The sequence below is a fragment of the Pleurodeles waltl genome, chromosome 3_1, assembly GCF_031143425.1.
Source record: "Pleurodeles waltl isolate 20211129_DDA chromosome 3_1, aPleWal1.hap1.20221129, whole genome shotgun sequence".
In the NCBI taxonomy this organism is placed as follows: domain Eukaryota; kingdom Metazoa; phylum Chordata; class Amphibia; order Caudata; family Salamandridae; genus Pleurodeles; species Pleurodeles waltl.
In genome coordinates this window covers 1,885,681,717-1,885,706,719 of record NC_090440.1, presented here as the reverse complement: position 1 = coordinate 1,885,706,719, position 25,003 = coordinate 1,885,681,717, and the positions used below count along the sequence as shown (strand labels likewise).

Sequence of the window (25,003 nt, the reverse complement as noted above, 5' to 3'; positions counted from 1 at the left end):
CGGGAACGACTCGCAATATGCATTTCAGAATCGCAAATAGGAAGGGGTGTTCCCTTCCTATTTGCGATTCGGAGTGGAATGCAATTCCATTTGCGACCGCATATGCGGTCGCAAATGGAGTCGCAGTTACCATCCACTTGAAGTGGATGGTAACCCACTCGCAAATTGGAAAGGGTCCCCATGGGACCCCTTCCATTTTGTGAATGGACCCACTCCTGCCCTGAAAAAATACCGAAACTAAAGGTTTCGTTTTTTTTTTTAAGTGCAGCTCGTTTTCCTTTAAGGAAAACGGGCTACACTTAAAAAAAAAAAACTGCTTTATTTAAAAGCAGTCACGAACATGGAGGTCTGCTGACTACAGCAGGCCTCCATGTTTGCGAGTGCCTATAGTCGCTATGGGGCCGCAATTTGCGACCCACCTCATTAATATTAATGAGGTGGGTCATTGCGACCCCATAGCGACTCGCAGACGGTGTCTGAGACACCGTTCTGCATACCAATTTGCGAGTTGCAAATTACGAGTCGCAGGGACTCGCAATTTGCAAGTCGCAAATTGGCGTTTTGCTACATCTGGCCCCTAATCCGGGGCCTCCCTGTAGGGGCAGGAGTTACATCAGTTGATGAAAGGACAGAAAGGACGGGCTCGAGGTTAATTTACCCTTCTCAGAAGCACCGCAACTCTCAAGTATGGAAAACGTTACCTGCAAAAAATAAACGCAAATCATCCATGCCACAGGTTTACTTACAATTTAGTAAGGAAATGAAGCTCACTGAAGCCGAGCCTCGAGGGCCCTATACGCCTTTCTCACTCATCTGTGACTTTGCTCATAGATTTAGTTTAATTATCGGACTGAACATGCCCCGGAAGTTTCACCTGTTTAACCCGGGCCTAATCAGCAGATTGGTAGGGGCGACTTGGCTCGTCATGTTGTGCCCTCCGATTGGCCGCCCCGCATTCCATTCATCAGTTGCACCTGGAGACTCCTGTGAGTCTATTTGTGGAAAAAGCAGGTGGAAACCTGTTCTTTAAATAGACCGGTGCCGCTGCCACCGCTCGCTCTTCTGTCCGCTAGTCATGTTTGTGGACTCGCTTTGGACTTTTTTCAAAAACAATAATTTTGTAACGTGTTTATGGTTTTAAAATTCTGTACATGATTAGAACGTGTGCAGGGGTGCATTATTCTGGAAGCACTCTAAGGGAAAGGGGGTTTCTGTGCATCATGGCACCCCTTCCACGTCGCAGGTAGACATGCCGTCTCTGGTGATACACTGAATTGTCTCTAACACATTGAGAGCGATGCAAACATTGCTTTGGTGGTGAAACCGCGATAATCTTGTGCCGTCCGCTCATGGCGTCCCCACTCGTCTGCGAGTAGCTCTTCCAGCCATGATGGTTGCTTTGCATTCTGCCTACGGTGACCAGACGTCCCGGATTTCCCCGGACAATCCCGGTTTTCAGAGAACTGTCCCAGTGTCCCGACGCTTCTGTTCATTTTACATAAATGTCCCGGTTTTTGGGGCAAAGGTCAGGTCAACCTGCAATGCTTTTGTTAATCTGAAGTAAATGTCCCGTATTTTGGGACAAAGGTCGGGTCAAACTGCCATCAGAAATGAAAGGTATGCTCTTCTTTCACATGCACTTCTAGAGTCTTAAATATTTCTACTGCCTGCGCTTGCGTGTGTGCGACACACTCTTTTACAGGACAGGGCAGATATAAAAGTGAGACTAAAGGCTTTGGTCCTACTTTTATGTCTAACCTGTCCCGGGTTTTATCTTTTTAAAATCTGGTCACCCTAATTCTGCTACATCATGGTCTTTTGCGTGCCTATTGTGTACCCAGAACTACAATTACCAGAATGCAATGGAAACACACTACTGTATGGTCTTTTCATAGCCGACATGAAACAACATGATACGTGTACTGTTCTTTGAAACTTGAAGTTTGAAGGCCAAACTTTCAAAGAGAGGGTCTGCACTTTGAAGTTCGATTTTTAAAATAAGACGCGCCTGCAGCTTCCTTATGTTCGGTGGAGGTTGGGCTGCGCTCTGTACTCTTCCCAAGGGGCACAGCGAGCACTGGGCTCCGGTTTCAAGCAGGGTAGACATGACTCACAAGTTCACAACATGAGTAAAACTGGAGGGGAGTGGGCGGGGTATCTCTTCGAGAAAAAGGGGTCCGGGCAGGCCTATGTTCAGGGCGCGAGGGTGCCTGAGATGATGATCGTTTTTACTAACTATTAAAGAGTTCAAATGCTTCTTTCTGTGTCCGTCAATGGATTTCTGTCAGGGCCTTTCCTTTGACGACCCCTCCTTCGTCGAACCCCGCGCCTTCTGTATCCCACACCCCGGCCTTTCTGCCCCTTTGAAGGGCTGAACATCTGTCTTTTTATAGCTTTAATGGCCGTAGGACGTCCGAGGCTGCCGCTGTGTGGGCTGCGTACCTTTTATTTTTTCAGTGAGTGAAAGCAGCTCAGATGGGGAGGTAAATCTTTATCCCACAATGGAGGGAAGCCTTGCAGGTCCTCGCAGTGCTTGTGTTAGGACTGTCCGAGTGAGGCACAGTAATGCTGCCCAGAAACACCAGACATGCTCCACTAAAGTGCACGCACTGCGCAGTTTGATACTGTTAAAGTGTGCCAGTGCTGTCAGGTTTACGGCAAAGCAGTCATTATAGCAGTCCTGTCGGGAAGTGCAGGCACTGTCCTAGTGACAGTGCAGCAGCATCTGTGAAACAAGCAGCACATTCTAAGCAAGATAAAGCAGTCCTGTCGGGAAGTGCAGGCACTGTCCTAGTGACAGTGCAGCAGCATCTGTGAAACAAGCAGCATATGCTATACAAGATATAGCAGTCCTGTCGGGAAGTGCTGGCACTGTCCTAGTGACAGTGCAGCAGCATCTGTGAAAGTGCCAACGTGTTCTATCCAAGGGATACTAGTCCTGTTAGGAAGTGCAGGCACTGTCCTAGTGAAAGTGCAGCAGCATCTGTGAAACAAGCAGCACATTCTAAGCAAGATAAAGCAGTCCTGTCGGGAAGTGCAGGCACTGTCCTAGTGACAGTGCAGCAGCATCTGTGAAACAAGCAGCATATGCTATACAAGATATAGCAGTCCTGTCGGGAAGTGCAGGCACTGTCCTAGTGACAGTGCAGCAGCATCTGTGAAACAAGCAGCACATTCTAAGCAAGATATAGCAGTCCTGTCGGGAAGTGCTGGCACTGTCCTAGTGACAGTGCAGCAGCATCTGTGAAACAAGCAGCACATTCTAAGCAAGATAAAGCAGTCCTGTCGGGAAGTGCAGGCACTGTCCTAGTGACAGTGCAGCAGCATCTGTGAAACAAGCAGCATATGCTATACAAGATATAGCAGTCCTGTCGGGAAGTGCTGGCACTGTCCTAGTGACAGTGCAGCAGCATCTGTGAAAGTGCCAACGTGTTCTATCCAAGGGATACTAGTCCTGTTAGGAAGTGCAGGCACTGTCCTAGTGAAAGTGCAGCAGCATCTGTGAAACAAGCAGCACATTCTAAGCAAGATAAAGCAGTCCTGTCGGGAAGTGCAGGCACCGTCCTAGTGACAGTGCAGCAGCATCTGTGAAACAAGCAGCATATGCTATACAAGATATAGCAGTCCTGTCGGGAAGTGCTGGCACTGTCCTAGTGACAGTGCAGCAGCATCTGTGAAAGTGCCAACGTGTTCTATCCAAGGGATACTAGTCCTGTTAGGAAGTGCAGGCACTGTCCTAGTGAAAGTGCAGCAGCATCTGTGAAACAAGCAGCACATTCTAAGCAAGATAAAGCAGTCCTGTCGGGAAGTGCAGGCACTGTCCTAGTGACAGTGCAGCAGCATCTGTGAAACAAGCAGCATATGCTATACAAGATATAGCAGTCTGTTGGAAAGTGCTGGCACTGTCCTAGTGAAAGTGCAGCAGCATCTGTGAAAAGGGCAGCATGTTCTGTCCAAGGTACAGCAGTCCTGTTGGAAAGGGGATGCTCTGTCCTAGTTTAAGTACAGCACAATCTGTGAAAGTGCCAACATGTTCTAACCGAGAGATAGTAGTCCTGTTAGGAAGTGCAGGCACTGTCCCAGTGAAGGTGCAGCAGCATTTGTGGACATGCCAGCATGTTCTATTCAAGGTATAGTAGTCCATGTGAGAAGATCAGGGACCCTTCCCCTGGAAGTATAAGACCACTGCTCAATATCGCTAATAAAGTTCCATTAAAGGTACTGCGATCTTTTTCAGAAGGTGAAGGTGGGCACACCACTATGTGGAACAGCTGGAGGGGGGATAATCTATAAGAGGACTCCTTGGTGGTAGGTACCTCCATAAGAGAGGCAGTTGGTGGTAGGTACCTCCATAAGAGGGGCAGTTCGCGGTAGGAACCTCCATAAGAGGGGAAGTTGGTGGGATGTACCTCCATAAGAGGGGCAGTTGAAGGTGGTAACCACAGTATAAGGGACAGTTTGAGATGAACACCTCCATAAGAGAGACAGCTGGAGGAGAGTACCTCATTTGAAGGAACAGCTGGAAGGGGACTACTCATTAAGAGGGGCAGTTGCCCGATGGCACCCCTTCAACATAGAGGGTTGTTGGGGAACTCCCTGAAAGGGCCAAGCGGTGATGGACTCCTCCTTATGAGGGACAGCTGGAGAATAACACCTCTTTAACGAGGACAAAGGAAGGAGGGTTCTCTTTAAGTACCACAGTTCTAGTCAGCACCTCCTTAACAGGGACACTTGAAGATTGTAACCTTCACAAAGAGGCAGTTGAGGTGGACCCCTCCTTAAGAACTGTTGGGGAAGGTCACCTTCTTAAGAGAAACATGGTGGAACCTCCTTATGAAGACCAGTTGGAGAAGGGCCCTTCTTAGAAGGGACAGTTTGAGATGGGCAATTGTAGTGGTACTGCTAGACCTAAGCGCCTCGGTAGAGATACATTTGGAGGTGGGCACCTTCTTAGGATGAACAGTTGTACATGGACACTGTAAGTACTCTAGTTAAAGGAACTCACCATATGTACATTTGGATGTGAGCATCTCTTTAAGGGGCACAGATGGGGAGGCAGCTTAATAAGAGTGAAGATTGCACCTGGTGTGTCGGGTAATGATCTCCGAACGTGTTTGTGTGCGACTCTCCTCTGCCTGGAAGATTTGAAGCCTCAACAACAGCACACTGTGCTGTGGTGAGAGCTGTTACAATGCAGCTGTGCACTGTTTGATGGTATTTCTGAATAGAGGGCAGGTGCTGAGCTAAGAAGGGTTTAATGTTACCTTCGGTTTGGGGGCGAGAAACTCATTAAAAAAATGAAAGAAGAATAAAGAAAAATCTGTGCAGTAAAAATGTTCAAGAGCCATCAGTCCCATAAATATATTCGCGCACCTCCGCTGTGAAATGCAGCACCAAATGGGCCTCAGTAGAGAGAATGTTAGGGATTTATTGCATTCGAAGTAAGCAGATTCTTTTCACTGATGCAGTTCTATGTAAAAGACAAACCCTCAATTTCGCGAAGTTCTGGTGGATTCGAAATGTGTGCTCTTTTACGCATTGTTTATTATGTTCTAATTAAAACTTCAATAAGTAGAAAGATCCCTGAAAAGCAGAGAAAAAAACAAGTAGGGCTTCAAATAGCTCAGATATCTCATAACTAGGTACGTGCACACTGAATAAATGCACGCAAAGGAAAACTCTTCAAGAGAATAACAGACCTACACCAGTTTTGTTTGGAGAAGGTTATGTTGCAGGTTTATTTGATAAAGTACTGGGTTAATATATGGGCAATTCAATAGGAGCCTGAGCAGATATGACCTAATTGCCTACCCGATTAGCCTTTGGGGAGTAGGAATACACAACACCTGGTGCTGAACCTGTGGGGGTTCACCCCACATCAAGACCTCATAGTGCAGGAAAATAACTCACGCTCATAGGCGGAGAATTACCAAGCAAACCCCCAGTTGCCCTGGCTTACATCTGCTTGTTTGTACAAAAATCCCTGCAAAACAGAGAAAATAACATGTAGGCCTTCACATTCTGCACAGGGATGCTCAGCATATTATTTTATCTTAAAATTATGTGAATGTTGCTCTAGTACTCTAGCAAGGTCTCATGCACCTCTCTAAGGAAGGAAGGAAAGAGCTCTGTCCATGATCTGAAAAACTGCTGAAGCAAGACAAACTGGGCGGAGAAAAGCTAAGTCTTGGTGTGCCTGCAAACTTTCCGATGGTCTTTTTGGGTAACAGCCTTGGGAGCAGAGAGTTCCACTCCGAATCCGTACTTCCTTTGTCCCTCGCATATCCCCACCATAGTGGTAGGGGTGTTGTTAGAAAAGTCAAAAGGTTACACTGTACCAGACTTGGCAAATAATCAAATAGAGATCCTTTAACACTTCTGTTTTAGCATTAGACGCTTCACCATACTGGGTCTTTTTACTTGGTAAAATCAAGCAGAGTGTTCGCATTAAGACTTCATTTTGGGAGGACTCCATGTACTCAGTCATGGGCTTTCTCTCCTATCAGTCCAGCCTTTTCAGCAAATAGTACATTACCTCATTCTCTACTATTTCTTTCTTTCTTTTCTTAGATGTAAAACCCACTTCAGAGACCTTGAAACCCACCTTGATGTTTGAGGAGACTACCACTCAGTATCCGACAGATGAATACACAACAGAGTGTGGTGATAGCTGCGGGGACGAAGGTATTTTATTCAGCAGTTGTGTTTTTTCTGCTTTCTTTCTGTGTTGCAGTTTTGTGTTTATCTATTACAAGTTTCTTGGTTTCACTACTGTTGCGACAGCATCTGTCGCTTTGTGATGATGAAGCGTTAGAAACTCTGATCTCCTGCGTGGCAATCAAAAAGTTTTGTTATGACCCAGCATTTAAAACTACTACCTACAATCATAATTAACCTAAAGGACTTCCTTTAATCATGAGATTAATCCTTTAATTAGGCCAGTGTCAAACACATGTGTGTGCTTGTGGTAAGATCTGAAACAAAATCAAGTAAAATGGTCCAAGCTGAAGGATGCAGCCCAAAACCAAATCTATTGCGTTTATACAGCACCTAACAACTATCCTGGTCTCAAGACGCTTGCGGTTCGACGGGACATGTCACATCAACCATCTCAGAATTGCAGAGTTTTTAATCTCTTTTTGAAACTGCTCAAACATATGATTTGTCTTGGACATTGTGGTAGCCGGTTCCAAATATGGCTCCTGCCACTAGAAGTGTTTTGCCTTACGTAGTGATTGTCTTCAAAACTGTTGTAAGGAATCGTACAGTTCAATACGGCTGATACCACTGAATTTTCTTTTGCCAGTAAGTTGGGCTTCTACTGATGATGATTTATGCATCACCACTAGGCACTTGAAATCATCACTTATAATGACAGGGAGCCAGTGAAGGGATCAGGATATCTGCCCTGTCACTGCCCCGCCTGATAACTTAGGGATTTTGAGTAAGAGACTCAAACTTTTGGATCTCCCTCCATTAGTCTGTTGTTGGCATAGGTTTCCATCAGGCTCTAGCGACTATTGCCCTTTAATTCACATCAAGTTAAGGGTTTTGCTTCACTGAAGTACTCATGTGGAATTCACAACTCAATTGGTTGAGGTGATCTTTGATGGCCAGCCTTTAGTCAAAGTTGAATTCTAGAATTCGTCTGCCAATACTTAGTAGACATGCTTTTTCCAATTAAAATGTATCTAAAGAAAATGTCGTTTTAGACCCAACCATAACCAGGTCGGTCTTACTGGCATTCGTTGTCTACCAGCTCATGAATGACCTACGGTTAGAGTGAGCATTTCTTGGTAGTTATTAGATTACATTACTGGTGGAATGCTGAATGAAATGTGACTGGCCTACAAAAGCTGACTTTTTGTTGTTGTCCACGCTGATCAACACTAAACAGCTGACCCCATCTAGCCCCTTAGTCTATCACAGGAAAGAGCCTGAGGGCTAAAATTACATGGGTGTACTCTCATTCGTAGTGCTTCTTTGGCAGCCTCAGCAAAGAGGCCAGAGATTGGATGGGCCCAGATGCCCACCTATATTTCCCTCTACTCTGTCGGGCAGCACATCATTGCAGAGCATGTCCTGCTCACAATGCCCAAATAAAAACAGAAACAAATAACTGTTTCCGGGAAGGGTATATGAGGATCGGGCACGTGTGTGATTAAAAATAGATCAGAAGAAGCCATGTTTGTGGGCAGTGTCTGCGTGGAAATGTTGAAAGCTTCATTTGCCGTTTTTAATTGGGGGTTGAAAGCAATGTGGGAAAGAGCAGAGGAAGTGAGCGGCAGACACAGAAGCCAAACAGTCTGTGTTGCTGCGTTTAAAGGAGCACTAATTAGTGGCGGAAATGTCAGGGGGTCTCGAGGAGACCCTGCAGGATGTGGTGACGGAGCTTATCAAAGAGGCATTGAAAGGGTTGGCTTCCCCCAGTAGGCACCCTGTCCTTTTGAGAAATTTCAAAGAAAAGTGCAGGCAGACCCGGGGTCGTGAGGGCTCATGGGGCGCCCAGGTTTAATTCCTGCTGCGGTAAGATCATCTCGTTGCCCTATCTCCCAGCACTGTCATCGATCATCAGGGTTGTGCTAACTTAGGTAGTGCTACGTTTCATTAAGTCATTAGCTGAGGTGTAGCGCCTTCTACCATTAGAATAGCACCGGGGAACTCTAGATTCCCCATAGCGTCCCAAGCTGCGCAGAGGACACAAATGATCAGAGGTGGGCTGGCCTATTGAGAAATGGGGGATATGTGCTGTTGAGAGGCTGGCGGGGGTGGGGGGGGGGGGGGGCATCTCTTACAGGTCAGGGATCTCGACCTTGGATGTCCCGTGCTTCGGTGGGACGTTCTGGCCTTAGGTTGCTAATTCAGGACGAGACTAGAGGAGAGGGGAGCTCAGGAGAGAGGAATCTTGTGATTATGTGTATTTTTAATAGCGTGATGTGTTTTGTAGAGCCTTGCACAGCCCGAAGGGTTTCATAGTGCCAGTTTAAACTCGTGCTGGAAAAGTTAACACTTAGAGAAGTCAATGGGTATATTGTAAAAGACAAATTTCTCTTGGAACCCACTGGCGCGTGGAAACTGGAGGCTGGACGGCCCTGTCAGTCAATCGCTGCAGGCGCCGAAACATTTTGAATAGCTCAGGTACAGCTGGTAAATTCTCTGATCGTGTTTCTCCCTTGTTCTCCCATAAGCTTCCCAGTTACCAGCGGGATTCAACTGCAACTTCGACAGCCAGGAGAGCTTATGCACCTGGTCACATGACCACACAGCGGAAGGCAGATGGTCCCTCCAGTCAAGGAACCCCCGGATCAGTAACTCGGAATCCGTACCTGGTAAGTCCAGCTCTGCTTTGTCCACAGCGCTGTGCAGAGAAGGCTTAGTGAAGCAGCCAGTAAGGTAGCTCAGTTGTCTGAGTTCCTGCTATAGACATATCCAAGCCAGGTAACACCACTGAGTGCTTCCTCTATCCTCTGCGTTCTAGCTCTTTGAATGATTGTGTCCCTAGGCGCTATATTATGTCACTATCACCTGTGAGGGTATCCAGGCACTGGAGCAGGAAACGTAGGCTAGGCCGAGCTCCTTGTTGAAGAGCCAGGTCTTCAGTTTCTTGTGGAAATTGAGAAGTGGAAGGTGCCAACACGTGAAGACATTCAACCCCAACAAGCCAATCTTGATAAAAGCAAACATCCTCTTCCTCTGCCCATTTAGTCACTAACTGCTGCTCTTGAAGGCTGTAGCGCAGAGAGGGACACAGCAAGGAGAGAGGGCTGGTGTGTCAGGTAGCATGTCTTGCATGCACAGGCCCTTTTACAGAAATCGCCCCCCACATGCCCTCTTTATGTAACATCACCATCCTTAGTGTTGCCAGGGCTGGGAGGGACGAGTCCTCCACTCCTAGTTTCTCCAGGTGCTTCAAAGGGCACACTCACATGGTTACTTTGTGAATTAACATACTTTCCATACTCCTGCCATATGACAGCTTGATTCGCAATCCGATTGCAAAATATACACATTAACCCGTGGACTTCTGCAGGCCCCGTGCTGTGGATGTGAATTCCTGAACCCTCTTCCATCCGGCTGTATTTGCAGACTGTTTTTACGTTACCAACAGGCATCCCGTTTTTTCCTCGCTCAAGTCTTCGATTCTTGTTTTGCTTCTGGTTAAACCTGATGTGACTAAAGGACGACTGGAAGCAAACGTTATATGACGTGTGCAGCCACCCAGCACACCTGAAAGCAAGGCTGGTTCCAAAGCAAAGCCGTACACGGGGGGGGGGGGGGGGGGGGGGGGGGGGGGGCGGGGGGAGCGGGAGCGTTGGGAGTAAAATTATCCTGGGGCGGGGGGGTGGGGGAGGAGCGTTGGGGGTAAAATGATCCTGGAGGAGCCAAGTATGCCCCATTGCCCTTATCTGGGGAGTGGGGCGGGGGTGTAAAGCCTTCCCCTTGGAGGGCTCCAAAAGGCCTCTCACCAACACTGCCTGTAAGGAACAAAAATATCTCCAGTCCGACCCCAGGGTGGAGCCAGGCACGCGCAACGAGGCCGGGGTGCATTGTCTACTGATGCAAACCTGCCTCATCCTCCCCGAAGACCGCGCCTTCGCAGGTGCTGTGTTCTACCTGCAGCATCTGAGGACTGTTCATATCTGGAAGCAGCCCCATGGCCCCCGGCAGCGGGAGAAAGCCGTTCCCAGTGGCCTCTTGCGATAATCGCTCCCTGCCTGTCACTGGAGGCGTAATAACGTTTAATTACAGTAATGAGGCTGCTGTAAGAAGGCAGAGGCCTGTTTGTGTAACGCGGACGGCTCGTCCACGTTTCCTCTCCCTTAAGGGCCGATAATTGCCCTTTCCTTCAGGGGGCTCGTTGCAGGAGCAGTGCACGGAGCCGCTCTCTAAAGACGTGACCTGCCATTTGCTGCGTGTGTTTAACAGAGTGGGGGCTATTCCGCTCCCTCAATCCAATCCCTAGTCTTCCAGTGCAGATGCGGAGGGACTGACCTGTCGGAATATACGGAAGCTTTCTGGCAACCAGCGTCCCTGAAAGCCTCTCAGGCCTGCCACGCAACGAGCCCTCTACACGGAGATTTGCAAACCCGGGCACTGGCCTCCCAGTCTCCTAGTGCGCAGATGTGCTCAAGGATAAGGGGCGTTCAGGGCGTGGGCGAGCTGGAGGTTGGGGTGGGTAGACCTCTTGCGTGTCCCGTTTTTTATTTATATTTATAATTTCCCAGAGCAAATAAACGTGGCTGAACGAGTAGTGTTTTGTTATTCAAGTGTTCGACGCACATAAGCTATTATTACGACAGTGCAAATGTCAAATTCCATGTTATTACCATGGTTTAGACACGCTCTTTAATGCATCACAGATTCCCTGTTACCTTTACCTTAAAGAAAAAAAACAGAGATCGTATCATAAAACCTATTGCCCCCACCTACCCACGGATTATCCTCTCTCGAATCTCGCCACCTCCTCCAACTGAACGATGTCAATAAGTAGAGAAACATCGAGTGAGAGTGTGGTGGGGTAGGGAGACAGACGGAGGTGGTTTGTTGAAAACAGTAAAGCTGGACCTCTCCTGTCTGTGTTCTAATGAAGTTGTGAAACTGCCGAAGAGCTCTGTGTAAAACCCAGGTACGGTGTTGAAAACAGAGGAGCTCATGTTTAGAATGCGTTTCTTGTTACCTCTGCGAGCCCACAGAATAGCTGCATTGTTGGGGATCTGGTCTCTTGCTCGTGTGATGGTTACGTGGCCACGCAATAGAAGCTCAGATCTTTTCTGCCATAGTTGTAAAATTCGGCACAACATCAGAGAGAAGAAAGGGCTTCTTCTGTCCCGGGTGGTCTCTCCTGATGAAAGCCTTCCCGGGGCAGGCAGTGCAGGGTGGGAGAAACATCTGTGTCACCTTGAGATGGGACACAACCCACAGTGAAGTTCAAAACTGCTGGAACCTACAAAGCCAAAGCTAGTCCTGATTTCTGTGCTTTATCAGTTTTACTTTGTATCTGACAGCAGGGCACCTCTATAACGTAAATTCATATATTTGTGCAGTTAGTTAGTGACATTGAAACAAAAAAAAAAATTGAGAAATTGGACCTGCATTTATGCAGTGAAACAGCGCCAGCCAAAAGTTCTCTTTAAGATAGTATCACTTAGTAACCTGATATCAACTGCTTGTAAGACAGTTTAGATGTAAATACATTTTTTTAGAATGGCTTTAGAGAAGATATTTTGTTTCAGATGTTTGTCTTAACTCGTACATTTTTCCCTTGTTTTGACTCTGGTAATTATCCGTTGCAACTGAATCTAAACCCCGTGGTATCAGTTTTCTAAGCAATCTTCAAAGATATGCTTTTCTTAGTCTAGGTGCTTTTGTCTCGTCTGATCAGGCGAACGTTTCATTATAGACTGTATTAGCCATGTTTGTCCAACAACCAGATAGTGGGATGGACTGGTCAGTGCCGCCAGTGTAAATCTCCAACTCCCTCTCACTGACCACCCCTCCACACCTGGCCCTGCCCAGTGTGAGGACTGAGTGTATGTATATCAGGCCCAAGATAGTGATTGGCTGTTCAAATACATACATTTTCTATATGCTATCCTATTCATATATACTGGGACTGTACACATTTATACCAGAAAGTGGGAACAATGCTGCAAAGGACACAGAGCAGTGCCTATAATAGTGTGCACATCACAAGGTATTCAGAATCTCTTCCTTGTTTTAGCCAATGCTTCATTTTATATCAGCATTTAAAGCATTTTTTTTGTTAGTTTGGTTCACGTTTATTAGCAGTTTAGTGGAAGGATAAGAGAACAGACTCCTCCAATCTAACTAACACATCTTTTACTCTGTGCGTGTGTGCACACATGCATGCACAGGCACATTTCAGGTTCCCATCATCACTTGAACAAATTTTGCTCAGCACCTACAATCAGTTCTAGGCATTCCAAGGAGTTTAGGCCACTGGAGAGTTTCCCTTAAAATTCCAAATTGCCCCAGGCCTGGTAGACCCACAGGCACATGCACTTGCTGGCTCCAACAGGTGCATGTCCTTGTTTCTGCATGTCAGCAGAAATTGAAGCTTGCTGACCAGTGTGGCTACTGTCCTTGATACAATATGTTCACAGGAACAGAAGTCATACGTCTCTGATGGGTGTTCATGGCCCTATAACCTCGAGTTTTCTTCAGCAGAGCACAAGCCTTGCTCGAGTACTCCGGCAGCAACAAAGACCTGTGGTCACCTGTGAATTACCGGTTGTCTGTCACTGCGCACTGTCATCTAGTTAATATGGATTCCTGGTTCCTACCAATCCTTTAATGTACCAAAAGGGCTCCACCATCCTGTTGGAAATATCACCTAAAAAAATAGCAAATCCAGCCTGTGCATTTTAATAAAATGCAAATGTGATTGTCATGTCAAATATTTACACTTAGGAAAGCAATCTGGTGTTTTGCTGAGAAAACTGGTGACAAGATCCCTTAGATGCTGCCTCAATTGTGATCCCTAATCGATGACTCAGTTTGTGGGTTTGGGAGATTATTCTTTATGAGTGTTGCTCAAATTCTTAAAGATTATTTTTCTTGTTTCGGAAGAAGCACCAAGAAATGATTTAAAATCTTAATCATGCTTTCAGAGATGAGCTCGTGCTGTAAGATATAGCCACAGGTTAATCACATAAAAACATAGCAAATTGAAGCTTGAGATGAATTAAGCATTGATATCGCCAGTAAACCTCTAATTAATCTATGGTTTTAAATTTACTTTCCCTTTTGTCTTCTGCAGCAGAGAGTAACCAATACATACGCCTGTCCAATGCTGGTAGAAGGGAAGGTGAACACGCTCGTATCATCAGCCCCAAGATCTTCTCACCCAAAAGTGCACAATGTTTAGTGTTCCGCTACCAGGCAGCAGGAGGCCGCGGGGGATCCCTGCGGGTTCTGCGTCAATCCAGCCATGAAAACAAGTTACTCTGGATCATCAAGGAAGGCCAAGGTCATGAGTGGAAGGATGGCAAGATCATGCTACCTAGCTACGAGCATGAATATCAGGTAAGGTAATGCGTAGAGCACCCCTAAAAGTCCTTGGCATTGTGAATAAACTTATTGAAAATATATGTCCCAGCAGAAATGCATGAAGTGATATCTAAAAAACAACAGTGGCTTTTAATACTTTCCATCAATAATAAAAGCTTTGTGTACAGTAATTACAACTCGATCAGTTAATTATTGTGCCAGTTGTCACGTGCCCGTTGAGCAATTATTCTGTCAATAATTGTGCACCATCTGAAAATTATTGTATGAGTAAAAACACCCATTCAGTACATTTTTATGCTAATAATATTAGCCGCATAGGACAGGGATTTTAACACGATTTGTGCCAGTAATGATGCCCTCACTTCACAATAATAATGGCAGTAAGTACCCCTGATCAGATCTCTTGTACCAGTTTTCAGCTCATACCAGACTGAAATATAGAGAAAACAGGACCAGATAAGACAGAATTCTGAACAAACACCCGCTACAGCCTGGATTTGCAATTAACTCCTCATTAAGGAATCAGCTAACTACTATTTGCAAAGCATTGAGCTCCTGTACTAACAGGAAAAATACATACACAATTTTATACGGCCCGCTGGTCTCAGTCACTCAAAAAAGCCTCACAACTTATTTAAACTGACCTTGGGACCTACTGACAACACACTTCCACAAAACCAAGTCATACTTCGTACTTTTTTTTCATTTTCCCTTTAGGTTCTCCCACAAGGAAACAACACATTTCCAGTGTGCTCACCCACTACTCAAGTTAAAGGAAAATACACAGAAACGTACTTTATAATGCAGTTATGAGAGAGAGAGAACTCCAAAAGATGAAATAGTGAATCCCCTCTTTATAGTTGCTGTAACTGATTGTTTCCTTTCTATATAATTTATAGCTGTAGCCCTAGTCCATGCTGTAAAATATCCCAGATTTGAGTGTGGCCGTGTGCCACTGCTCTTTGAAGACGCATAAAATGCCAAAATAGCTACGTTTAGAAGTTTTCATTTTCCCTCTCTGCTCAATAAAAAAAACTATCTGAGTCGCTAATTTGGCACAAGTGACTGGTTACATGAATGTGACAGGCACACTTAACTGTGGCTAATTACTTTTATGAAGTGAATGTTAGAGCACAATGTCCCACATCAAGCTGGAAGTGAAGGAGGGTAGCCATGATTGTATGGGCAGAGAGGAGGCAGTAATAGGATATTCAGCCCTTGCCAAGGACACTTTTTAGAAGCTGCTGGCGAGGTGACCAGTTGGCCGACCCTGTTTCCCCAAAGACACATGCGTGTGGAGCAGAGCAAGCTGACTGCGTGGACTGTTCCCACAACAACTGGCGATTATGAAATCGTTTGTCATGCTGTGCTCTACATATTGCAGCCTGGCGCCAGAGAAACAGGGGTTTACAACACTTTGAGCATGAAATATTTCAGAAACTATGGAAACTGGTTCGGTGTTGCCAGTCAAATAGGTCTGTGTAGACAAGAGGAGAGGTTTCGGATCTGATGAACTCACAGCAGAATCAGAAGAATGTTCAAGTACAAAACTTTGGAAGGATTGCAGATCCCCCTCTCTGCAGAACACAACGTTCAGTAACCAGCCAGAAGGACCCCAGGGATACACTTGAGTTGAGATAGAACTTGCTGGCTACCGCATTACATACTTTGCTCACTAAATCATTTTTCGTAAAGGGGAATGCTTTGTGGCTTAGATAACATATTTGTAAAATGACATATCTCATTACTGTACATTTCTCTGGCAACCCTCTGTACTCACTGTACATGCCTGAGTGCAGCCTTAGTAAACACAGCATTAATTATCATTTTTATTTCTATAAAACGCTCTAAAGTTTTGGGCCAGGTTTATGCTATAAAACTGCAAAAATGAACAACATAATTTAGCATTTCAGTACAACCCCACTCACTATCCGGAGCATTTTGAACACTTAGGGCAGTAACTCTTCATTCAGGGCTTTCAAAACATCGCAATGCAGCAAAATTTATTAAGCAAGAAGAAATCAATGGTATGTCCAGTGGTAAAAAAAATGAAAATGTACCTTAGCTGTCACCTGAGGTCACATGTTTAAGCTTTGGGGACTTCATCCTCATAATGGCATACATTCGGCCTAGGACCACCAGAAGTGGCAGCCAAGCAACCCATGCCCTGACTACGGCCATCACTGTAGCCCAGTATCTTTAGTTCTATTTTGTCTTTTCGGCCTGGTTTTCCATGCACTTTGGTCTTAGATACACTGAGAATGGCATGGCTACTAATCACAGTAGCTTGTAAGATAAAAAAAAAAAACATTTTAAATGCCATCAGCAGAGTGGTGGCAGTGCAGATCGTGACTGATAAAAATTCAAAGTGGCCTGCCATATGCTTTGAGTAAAACGGGAAGAACACTGCTAGGCTTCCCTTGCCACCACCTAAAGAAGATGTATTGGAGCCAATATCAACCAACCATTTTTAATTTATTTTATGTATTGGTTACAATGTTAAATATGTTCCATGGAGCAGCAGAGTGTTTAATGGAAAACATTTATATTTTAAAGGGTGCATCATATAGTTGTAGTGTACAGTTGTGTGTGTAATAGTCCAGTTGAAGCCAGCATCTAAAAAACAAGGATGAGGTGGGAGGCAGGATGGGATCATTGAATCATATTCGTATATTATGGGCATGGTATCAACTTTTTTTCTCAAATTTTACTTAATAATACACACATTTAAAACTTGAAGTGCCAGGAGGCAATGTCACTTGTTCATGGTGATACAGCTTTTGGTCAAGCGTAGAAAATGGGATTATAACCCAGGTCTATGCATTCCAAGTTCAGTAACTTCCCAAATATGCTGATGTTTACTTTCATATAATAACTGCGTTCCAGACAGTCGTGTGCTGTATATATAAGCCTTGAATTTCAGCTAATTGCGCCGTTTGCATATAGCTCTCATTGTTCGTAGCTGTACCTTACCTCGTATGTTGCATTTTTCCACTTGTAGATTGTCATCGAGGGAGTTGTAGGAAGAGGACATCTGGGAGAGGTTGCAGTTGATGACATCCACATAGACAACAAAATCTCCTTGGACCAGTGTATGGGTAGGTTTAATGCACGCATCTGTCTTACCATGTATTTTTTTTTTTTTACCTCAAATGTGATTTATGTACTTTTGTAATCATGGAGGATCTGTCTGCTCTGGCCGTGTGCACCTGCGTTTTCATGTCCTCCTTTGTGTTGATCTAATCATGTGTGTTCATGTTACGCATTTCTGTTTTGTTGATATGCATATACGTATTTAGTGCAGGTGTGCTATATTGCAATGCTATTTTTTAGAAACTGCATAAACGTTTGCAAAGGGTGCAAAGTTTTATGCTTTGCTGGATTTGCATGAAAGTTGCGATTTTTGCAACAACTAATGCCACAACAGGTAAACTCGGAGAAAACGTCAGCATACATTTTCCATCTTGGCTGTGTTTGATTAGAGTAAAAACGTTTCTCTCATTGAGGTGAAAATTAACTTTGAACACTCAGGGAAACGTTCTCACAGGTGAAGACAATTTTGAAGTGAAAACTGCCAAAGTCACAAAGGATGAAAATTGGGAATACTGGCATTGAAAGAAAAACTTTGCATACCCCTAGTATTCATACTTATTTTCTCAGTTTTGTTTACCTGTATAAGGATGTTCTTACTGGTTTTAATTGTTGTATAGACTTTCTTTTCATTTTGTTTCACTCTTTTCACATTATTTTATCTTTTTGTATCTTTGTGTTGGCACCTTCCCGTTCATTTTTACCTATTCGGTTTAAAGAAGTGTTTTTTGAGTGTTATCATACTGGCTTCAGTAAAGGCGGCCCACATAAGCTTACATCACCAATTTATATGTGGAAAATAAATAAATAACAGCAGCTGCATGACGTCACCAATGGAAGCCACACACACTTAAAAGACCATTGACATAACATACAGAGAAAAACAGGCTGTAGGTTTAACAACCCATATAATGCATTTATTTGTGACCCATAGCAGTGTTTACTCAAAAGCAAGAAAAGGAGATTAACCAAGAGAGCTGTTTTCAAAGTAGATATTTGCTGTTCCCCATTTTCACATTTTCTACTGCTGGTTGTTTGCGGCTGAATATTGCATTTGCAAACTGAGTACCTTAACTTTCACCTCTAAGAGGGAAACGCACATCACCACTGCAGAAAGTACATTTATAGGAATATTATGGGGGCAGTCGTTTGACCGACCTTTAACCCTGGAAAGGCAGCTAAGGAGCAGAGGTGGATCTTGTCAATCAGAGGTGACTGCACAGTCTATCCTCCTGCTAGCATTCTGCATCTATTTCAGGACTAGAAAACATAGGGTGGTTAATAGGTAACAAAGGCAAAAAATAAAACAGAGAGCTGTCAGGGCTTCGATGAAACACTATGACCCCCATCGCACACATCCTGCTTTTATGAGAAAGAATAGTGGAGGAAGGACCCTGAACTGCCAGTGAACATTACACGCTTGGCAATCTGATGGGCTGGAAGGGAACGCCGCAAAGTGTGCAATTGGAGCAGAGCCACGGTTAAAAGTAGATTATGAGGAAGAGGAACATCTTCAGATGCTCATTTTCTTTCCTATCCTTTTTGCCCTCTGGTCCTATGTAATTTGTCCGTGACATTTGGTGACAGCTTGGTTTGATGGTTTATCATGTCAGCCCGTGTATGACAATCACAGATGTGTGCTTTCCAAACTCTTTCACAGTGTAACCCTTTCCGTGCGTTTTCTTCTCTTCTTAGAACCTCTTTCAAGTTTCCCATGGGTGACCTCTCCATACCTCCCAGGTAAGTTTATTTTATTTCTTACTTTTTCACCCCTACGTGTTTTTGCTTTTAAAGTGTCTATGTTGCATTGATATAATAGCTGTGTTGTTCAAAATAGAAAATGACCTTTCCAGATATCATTTTCAAGAGGCTCCTGTGTTAGCCGAATGGTGTACTACCTTAGTGATTTTGAGAAGCATAGACATTACACATACAATATGCATGCATTCTTTTCGAAAAAGTTATATTATAAAAAATCGCTCATTTTCTTCATAGAAAGTAGAAGCTGCATTGAGTTCTTCATCATGTGTATCCATTTTTTGTAAACGTGGAGGTTTTCACTGCCATCCTACTGGAAAATGCTTCTACCGAAGATGTAGTAAATAATTTGAAGGAGTGTTTCATGTGATAAGTGTTTCACGTGATAAGCATTCAGTATAGAATGCATACCTTTTCTGTGAGGTGCATCCGGAATCAGAGGCCATTTGAGTGAGTCCGGGAGCAGAGAGAGGGAAAGACACTTTATCACTTATTAGAGTCACAAAAGTTTTGGTGTGAGGAGCTGTAACCTTTTCTTGAGGGTTCTGGTTACAACATTTATAAGTCAATAGGGTTTATGTTGCACCTTCAGGCTCCTACCACTTGGGGATGAGATGTATTCAAAATATGATATGTGAATTTATAGTATGATGCAAAATCATTGTTACAAGTAAGTAACATACATTTTTCATGGAGCTCAGTCTGGCACCTTAGGTTAAGTTTACTGATCCTAAGGTGAAGGTTGGGAGCCCTTTTCCCTATCAGTAAGATTTTGTTACTACAAAAAAATCAGCTTCTCATTTGACATAGTTACTCTATGTCCAGATCATGGGTACAGTAAGAAATGTTATAAAATCAAAATGCTAATTATTAATTAATTCCCCCTTCTCATACATACATCATCCCTGTTTAAAGCATACATTCTCCTGTATGAGTTCTCGGAGATGAGGATCCTCAGTGTACAAGAAGTATTAAAGTTGATAAAAGTTTGTTCAGACAGACAGTAAACACTGTAGCAGTGAGATCATTGATCACTGTCAATGGAAAACACCGGCGGTGGCAATTAGTACTCGCTGTGAAAATGCCAGAGTACAATCAGCTGAATACATATGTTCTTTCATGTCTGGCAGATAAGCAAACACGAATGTGGGTACAAATTCATTACCAGTAGCAAAAACTACTAGAAGGCATGACACATTTAGATTCTCGAGTTGGGGATAAGGACTCTTATAGCTCAAAGAACCCCTTAATTATTGCATGAGAATTTACTGACCCTCCCTATCCAAGGCTGCAGGCTGACTTAGAAGGTTGTGTTTTTTCATTATTTTCATGAACCAGCTCTCTTTTGGTTTTTAACTTCAACCATTTTCAAGCTATATTTTGATTTGGGTTGCCTGTGTTAAAACAATCCCTCTTTTATTAATACTTTTATTAATACATTTATGTTTAGTGTTAAGCGAAATGGATTTTACATCCCAATTTTATGATCTCCTTCTGTTGCGGGAGGTAATTTTCTATTGGCACTCAATATCAATTCCGCCGGTGATATTCGTGCTTGCCCTTCTGTAATGTGACTCAGGGTGCGCTGCTAAGCTTTGTGGAAAATCTAATGGAGGTAAAATTCTCAAACAGATGGCATACAAATTCTGCTGAAATCATTTTGTGTATCACCTCTCCTCAACAATCTGACTATAATCTGACATGGCCAGTTTCAAGAGCCATCATTGAATTTATACTGGTGCTAGTAACATAACATTGCATGTATGCCAATATTCTTACTGAAGTCATTCAATTACATTGCCGTTATTGTTACTCTTTTGTTAGGTTAGGGCATATTCCCCTTTACTGTGTTGTGGCCCCTGGTTTGAATTCTGTGCCCACGGTAGGGCAGCTGAATGGGTGAAAGGCGTATTCACAGGCTTTACATGGAACCAGTTCTTGCACAACCGACCCCACCTATCAGCTTTCCAGAGAAAAAAGAATACTATTTGTTTATGTAACTACAGTGCTTGTTATTTTGAGCACTCATGTGTCACAAGCCTTTGCCAGCATGCTCTCTAATAATAGCATTGGTCAGATTGCCTCAAGCAGTCAAAAATGTTCAGCATGCTAGCACCAATACTGTTATTTGCCTGCATTCTAGGTGCAGTGGCGGGGGCTTGAAGCAGAGAGTGGATCTGTTTATTTTGTGTGTTTTTTACTATTAGAGACATAGTTGCTACCAGCCTTACTGCTCCCAAGCTGTCAGACTTGAACAACTGTTAATTGGCTTTCCACTCATTATGCATTTTTGCCTTCATCCCAGGTCCATAATTGTGGGGCAGGCAATTAACTATGGTTAACCCCCATAAACAGAGTGTTGACCTTGAAACTCCTTGAGCAGAGGACAATAACGTGTAATTATTATCCCTGAAAGGAAAATGATCACTGTCCCCAGCCAGTCCTCCTCCGCAACATTTCCACAAATACAGACTTAGGTGTAACCGAGTTGCCTTTCCTCAGCCTGTAGCCATTACATAATGTGCATTACCCAGAATTTGTGTAGTTAGGAGCTTCTACTAGTTTCTGTTTTCTTGCATCGCAAATTAAGAAAGTCAAGTTTGCTCGTATGTCTAAATCTCCTTTCTTATGCAGCTGTTTGATCAGGCTCGCTATATCTGCGTGGGGGATTTCCCCTCAAATCCCTGATTTGTGAGCTGAAAGGTTTTCCTCCTTGCTTCAGACAAGCTATTCCACGAAGCAGCTTCAAACATGGCCTTTTATTAAGGCATATGAAAAGCATCCTAAACATCAACAAGGACGTGGCACAGAAAAGTTCTGTGCTTATGCAGGCACGTTATATATGAGATTACTTAATGAAAACATGTAAAACCAACTACAGTTTTTTAGAGGCATGACTTCTTTCCCCTTGAAAGTGGGTTTTATCGACTTCGGATGCAATTTTACTCTGAAAAAAAGACACAACAGTGTGGAAGATGCATATATTGTAGTACCCTCTAGGTTAATGCAGCAACTACACCGCCTAAACAGCAAACAGGTGTTATCAATAGTCCAGACGTAGTTCCTGCCAGGTCACAAGACGTTGTCTTGAGTGGAACTTCTGGAACAGAATGGTTGTCCTCAAATACTGCTCAAACACCTCTGTTCAAAGCGGAAGTGAAGAGCGAGTAGCCGACATGGCGAGGCGAAGTACCTAAGTAGCGCATAGTCGGAAGAAAGGAGCTACCAAAAGTACCAAACGACCACCCAACAGATTGATTAGGATGAAATCAGGTATCGAAACTCTCTTATCTTAAAAGAGGAAGGAATGAATGTGTCAATGCGTCAGGTGTGGTGAAAGACACCATAACAGCCTGCCCAGCCCACCAGCCTCCTGTTGTGTACAGCGGCCCTGCACTAGGGCGTAGACCTATGCACGGATGGGGCTGCCTGTGTCTTGACTGTTCTTTCCCACTCCTTTCACAGCAAACCCTGCCCTCTGGGTCATGGCGCCATTGAGCTTTACTCCCCAAGCATTTTAAAACTTAAATATTTTCTTCCAAAAGCTCTGAAAATAATGTTGTAATTCTATCTTTCAGCAAACATTGGGTTTGAGTTTTTTTTAACTATCCTGAATTAGCAGAATCTTGACTTGTTCTGATTTATTAGGATATTACATTTATTGTGTTGCCTCTATAACGCTCATTTCGCAGATAGGGCTACCTGAGCGTGCTTTCTTTGAAGCATTGAATGAAAGGAGGGTCATCTCAGACCTTTCATAAACATTCACACTTTGATTTTGTACCTAAACTAAAGCACACATTGGAATGCAAGAGAAAAGTGCTTCTTTGTTTAATGAGGTGGGGCTAACAGGAGCCTCTAAGTGGGAGAGAAGACATTTGCGGCCTCCTTCAGGATTTTCATATAATGAGGGGGTAGAAGAATGCTCCTCCTTCCTGACTTAACTATAGACAGTGTAGTCAAGTGGTTTCCTTGCCCTGTCAGGAAGGCAGTGGTGTGTGAATTCTCTTCTCCCACACTCTGGGTAAGAAGGGATGCTGAGTAAGGGAAGTTTGACGCCGGTTCACATGAGCGCACAGCACACATTGGCAGACCTTGCCTTTTTCCCTTCTCAGCACTGACAGGTCAAGGTTCTGTCTTCATTTGATATATACTTTGTTTTTTGTCTGGTTCCCAAAAGGCTCTTGTTTAGTTATTAATTTGAAGCTATAGCTTTCATTGTTTTCAAGGCCAATTTGGCGTACAGATGACATAGTACATTACGCCCCAGGCAGGCTCCTGTCTCAATGTTCTGCCAGATATGGGTGGGCGGGAGAGAGCGGGGGGGATTGGGTGATTGGGTGAGGGCTCGTTTTGCAGTCTGGATCTAATATTGATTTTTTAAATACTCTTGGCTTGTTGTTAGGGATGTGTACGATGTATATATATATATATATATATATATATATATATATATATATATATATATATATATATATATATATATATATATATATATATATATATATATATATTTATAACACCGCATGATTATAGCAGTGTTACTCAGTTTCACATGGCACATGGAGATAACACGTGGCACAGCATATGTGTTTTATAGATACAAATACATTGCACACTCTTTCTAATTAGCAATGCAAGGAACAGAATGCAAGTTAACGGATCGGTTATAGATTTACATGTTTTTCACACTGATGCTAGCTGGCATGACTATGCAAAGCACGTGAATCTATTGCCAGTTTTACCTTTCATTAATTTTGATTTTTGGAGAGGGATCAGTCACAGAGTATGCCTTGCTTCTTATTGTTTAACAGAACTTTATTGAGGAGATACACGAAACTATACAGTACATCATTAGAAAATTGTCACAGAAGCAGTTCATGGAAATGATAAAATGTATTTATATTTACATTTGTATTTATCCTAAGTATTTGAAACTACATCCAAACACAATGTGCTTCGGAGTACTGGATACTCCAGGCGAGAAGGGACTTTCGGCTGGAGTACGCCAGCACTGTGTCTTGGAGAGCTCTCACCTGTGCTGGACAGGGAGCGCATTTTTATTATCGCCGCCCAATCCTGTCCTGCATCACCCCTACCCTGTAGGGTTGTGCGCTTGCCCAGGCGTGGGCCATGTGCCAGGTGCTGTAATTCCCGGCCTCATTGGTTTTGTGCATGCTTCGGACTGTAATATCATTAACTAGACCAGCAAATTATTCACGAAGGTTTTACATTTGAGATTATACAGTTTCCTTCTTCATACATGCACTGTAACCAAAAACTACGATTCATTACTTGAAGCAGTAAAGATTTTCTATACTGCAAATGTAGAGTTACTTATATTGGCACTGTTTTTTCTATTACGGCAGTAGTTCGATATTCTCGTCTGTTGCTTACTCATGCCTAGCAGCAGGAGTGCACTCAGCATGAGAACTAAGGCCTATATTTATGGGCTTTGTGGCGCAGAGCAACAAGTCACCTTGCTGCACTGCCCTGCGTCACAGTGAAAGGGCAGGAATGTGCCGTATTAACACAATACGCACATTTCTGTCCTTTCCCCCTGCACTGGTGCCCTTTTGGCAGCCTAGCGCCATGGTGCAAGGGTGCCTGCGTTGCGTACAGGATTATTTTTGTGCAGGAAGGGACACCTTCCTGTGCAAAAACAATTCTGAGAGGGGTCTTCCTCTTTCTATGTGTGCTGCAGAATGCTGCACACATAGAAAGAGGAAAAAACGAGGAGAAACAAACATATTTCTCCTCATTCTGTCTCTCCTTTTAAGGCGTATCTTTTTGGTGCATTCCCAGGTTAACAAGTTCTTGTAAATCTGGGAATACGTCAAAATTCATTGATGTTGCGTGGGAAAACCCATGCAACACCCACGAAAACCCATCCCTGTCTCAGAGTAATGTAATGCAGCGATTTGCAGTGTTACATTACTTGGGATTTCTGAAGCCACACAGGGTTAAGCAAGGTGGCCTTGCGTTGCTTCATAAATCTCATTTATGGTTTGTGTTGCTCTTGCACCACATTGCGTGGTGCTAGAGCAACGCAAACCAAAGCAGCCCCTTTGGCTCTTGGGTTCTGGGTCTGCTGACCTGCCTCTTTTGATGTTTTTAATTCACT

General features: G+C 43.9%; 1 protein-coding gene across 2 annotated transcripts in view; it reads left to right on the top strand.

Annotated features, from left to right (window-relative positions):
- Nucleotides 1–25,003, top strand: part of NRP2 (neuropilin 2) — a 163,916-nt gene that overhangs the window by 117,587 nt on the left and 21,326 nt on the right. For both annotated transcript variants that reach the window (XM_069225987.1, XM_069225988.1), the window contains exons 11-15: nt 6,571–6,684; nt 9,189–9,329; nt 13,781–14,046; nt 17,033–17,129; nt 18,817–18,861. In XM_069225987.1, coding sequence (XP_069082088.1) covers nt 6,571–6,684; nt 9,189–9,329; nt 13,781–14,046; nt 17,033–17,129; nt 18,817–18,861 — 663 coding nt within the window. The remainder of the gene's footprint in view (nt 1–6,570; nt 6,685–9,188; nt 9,330–13,780; nt 14,047–17,032; nt 17,130–18,816; nt 18,862–25,003) is intronic.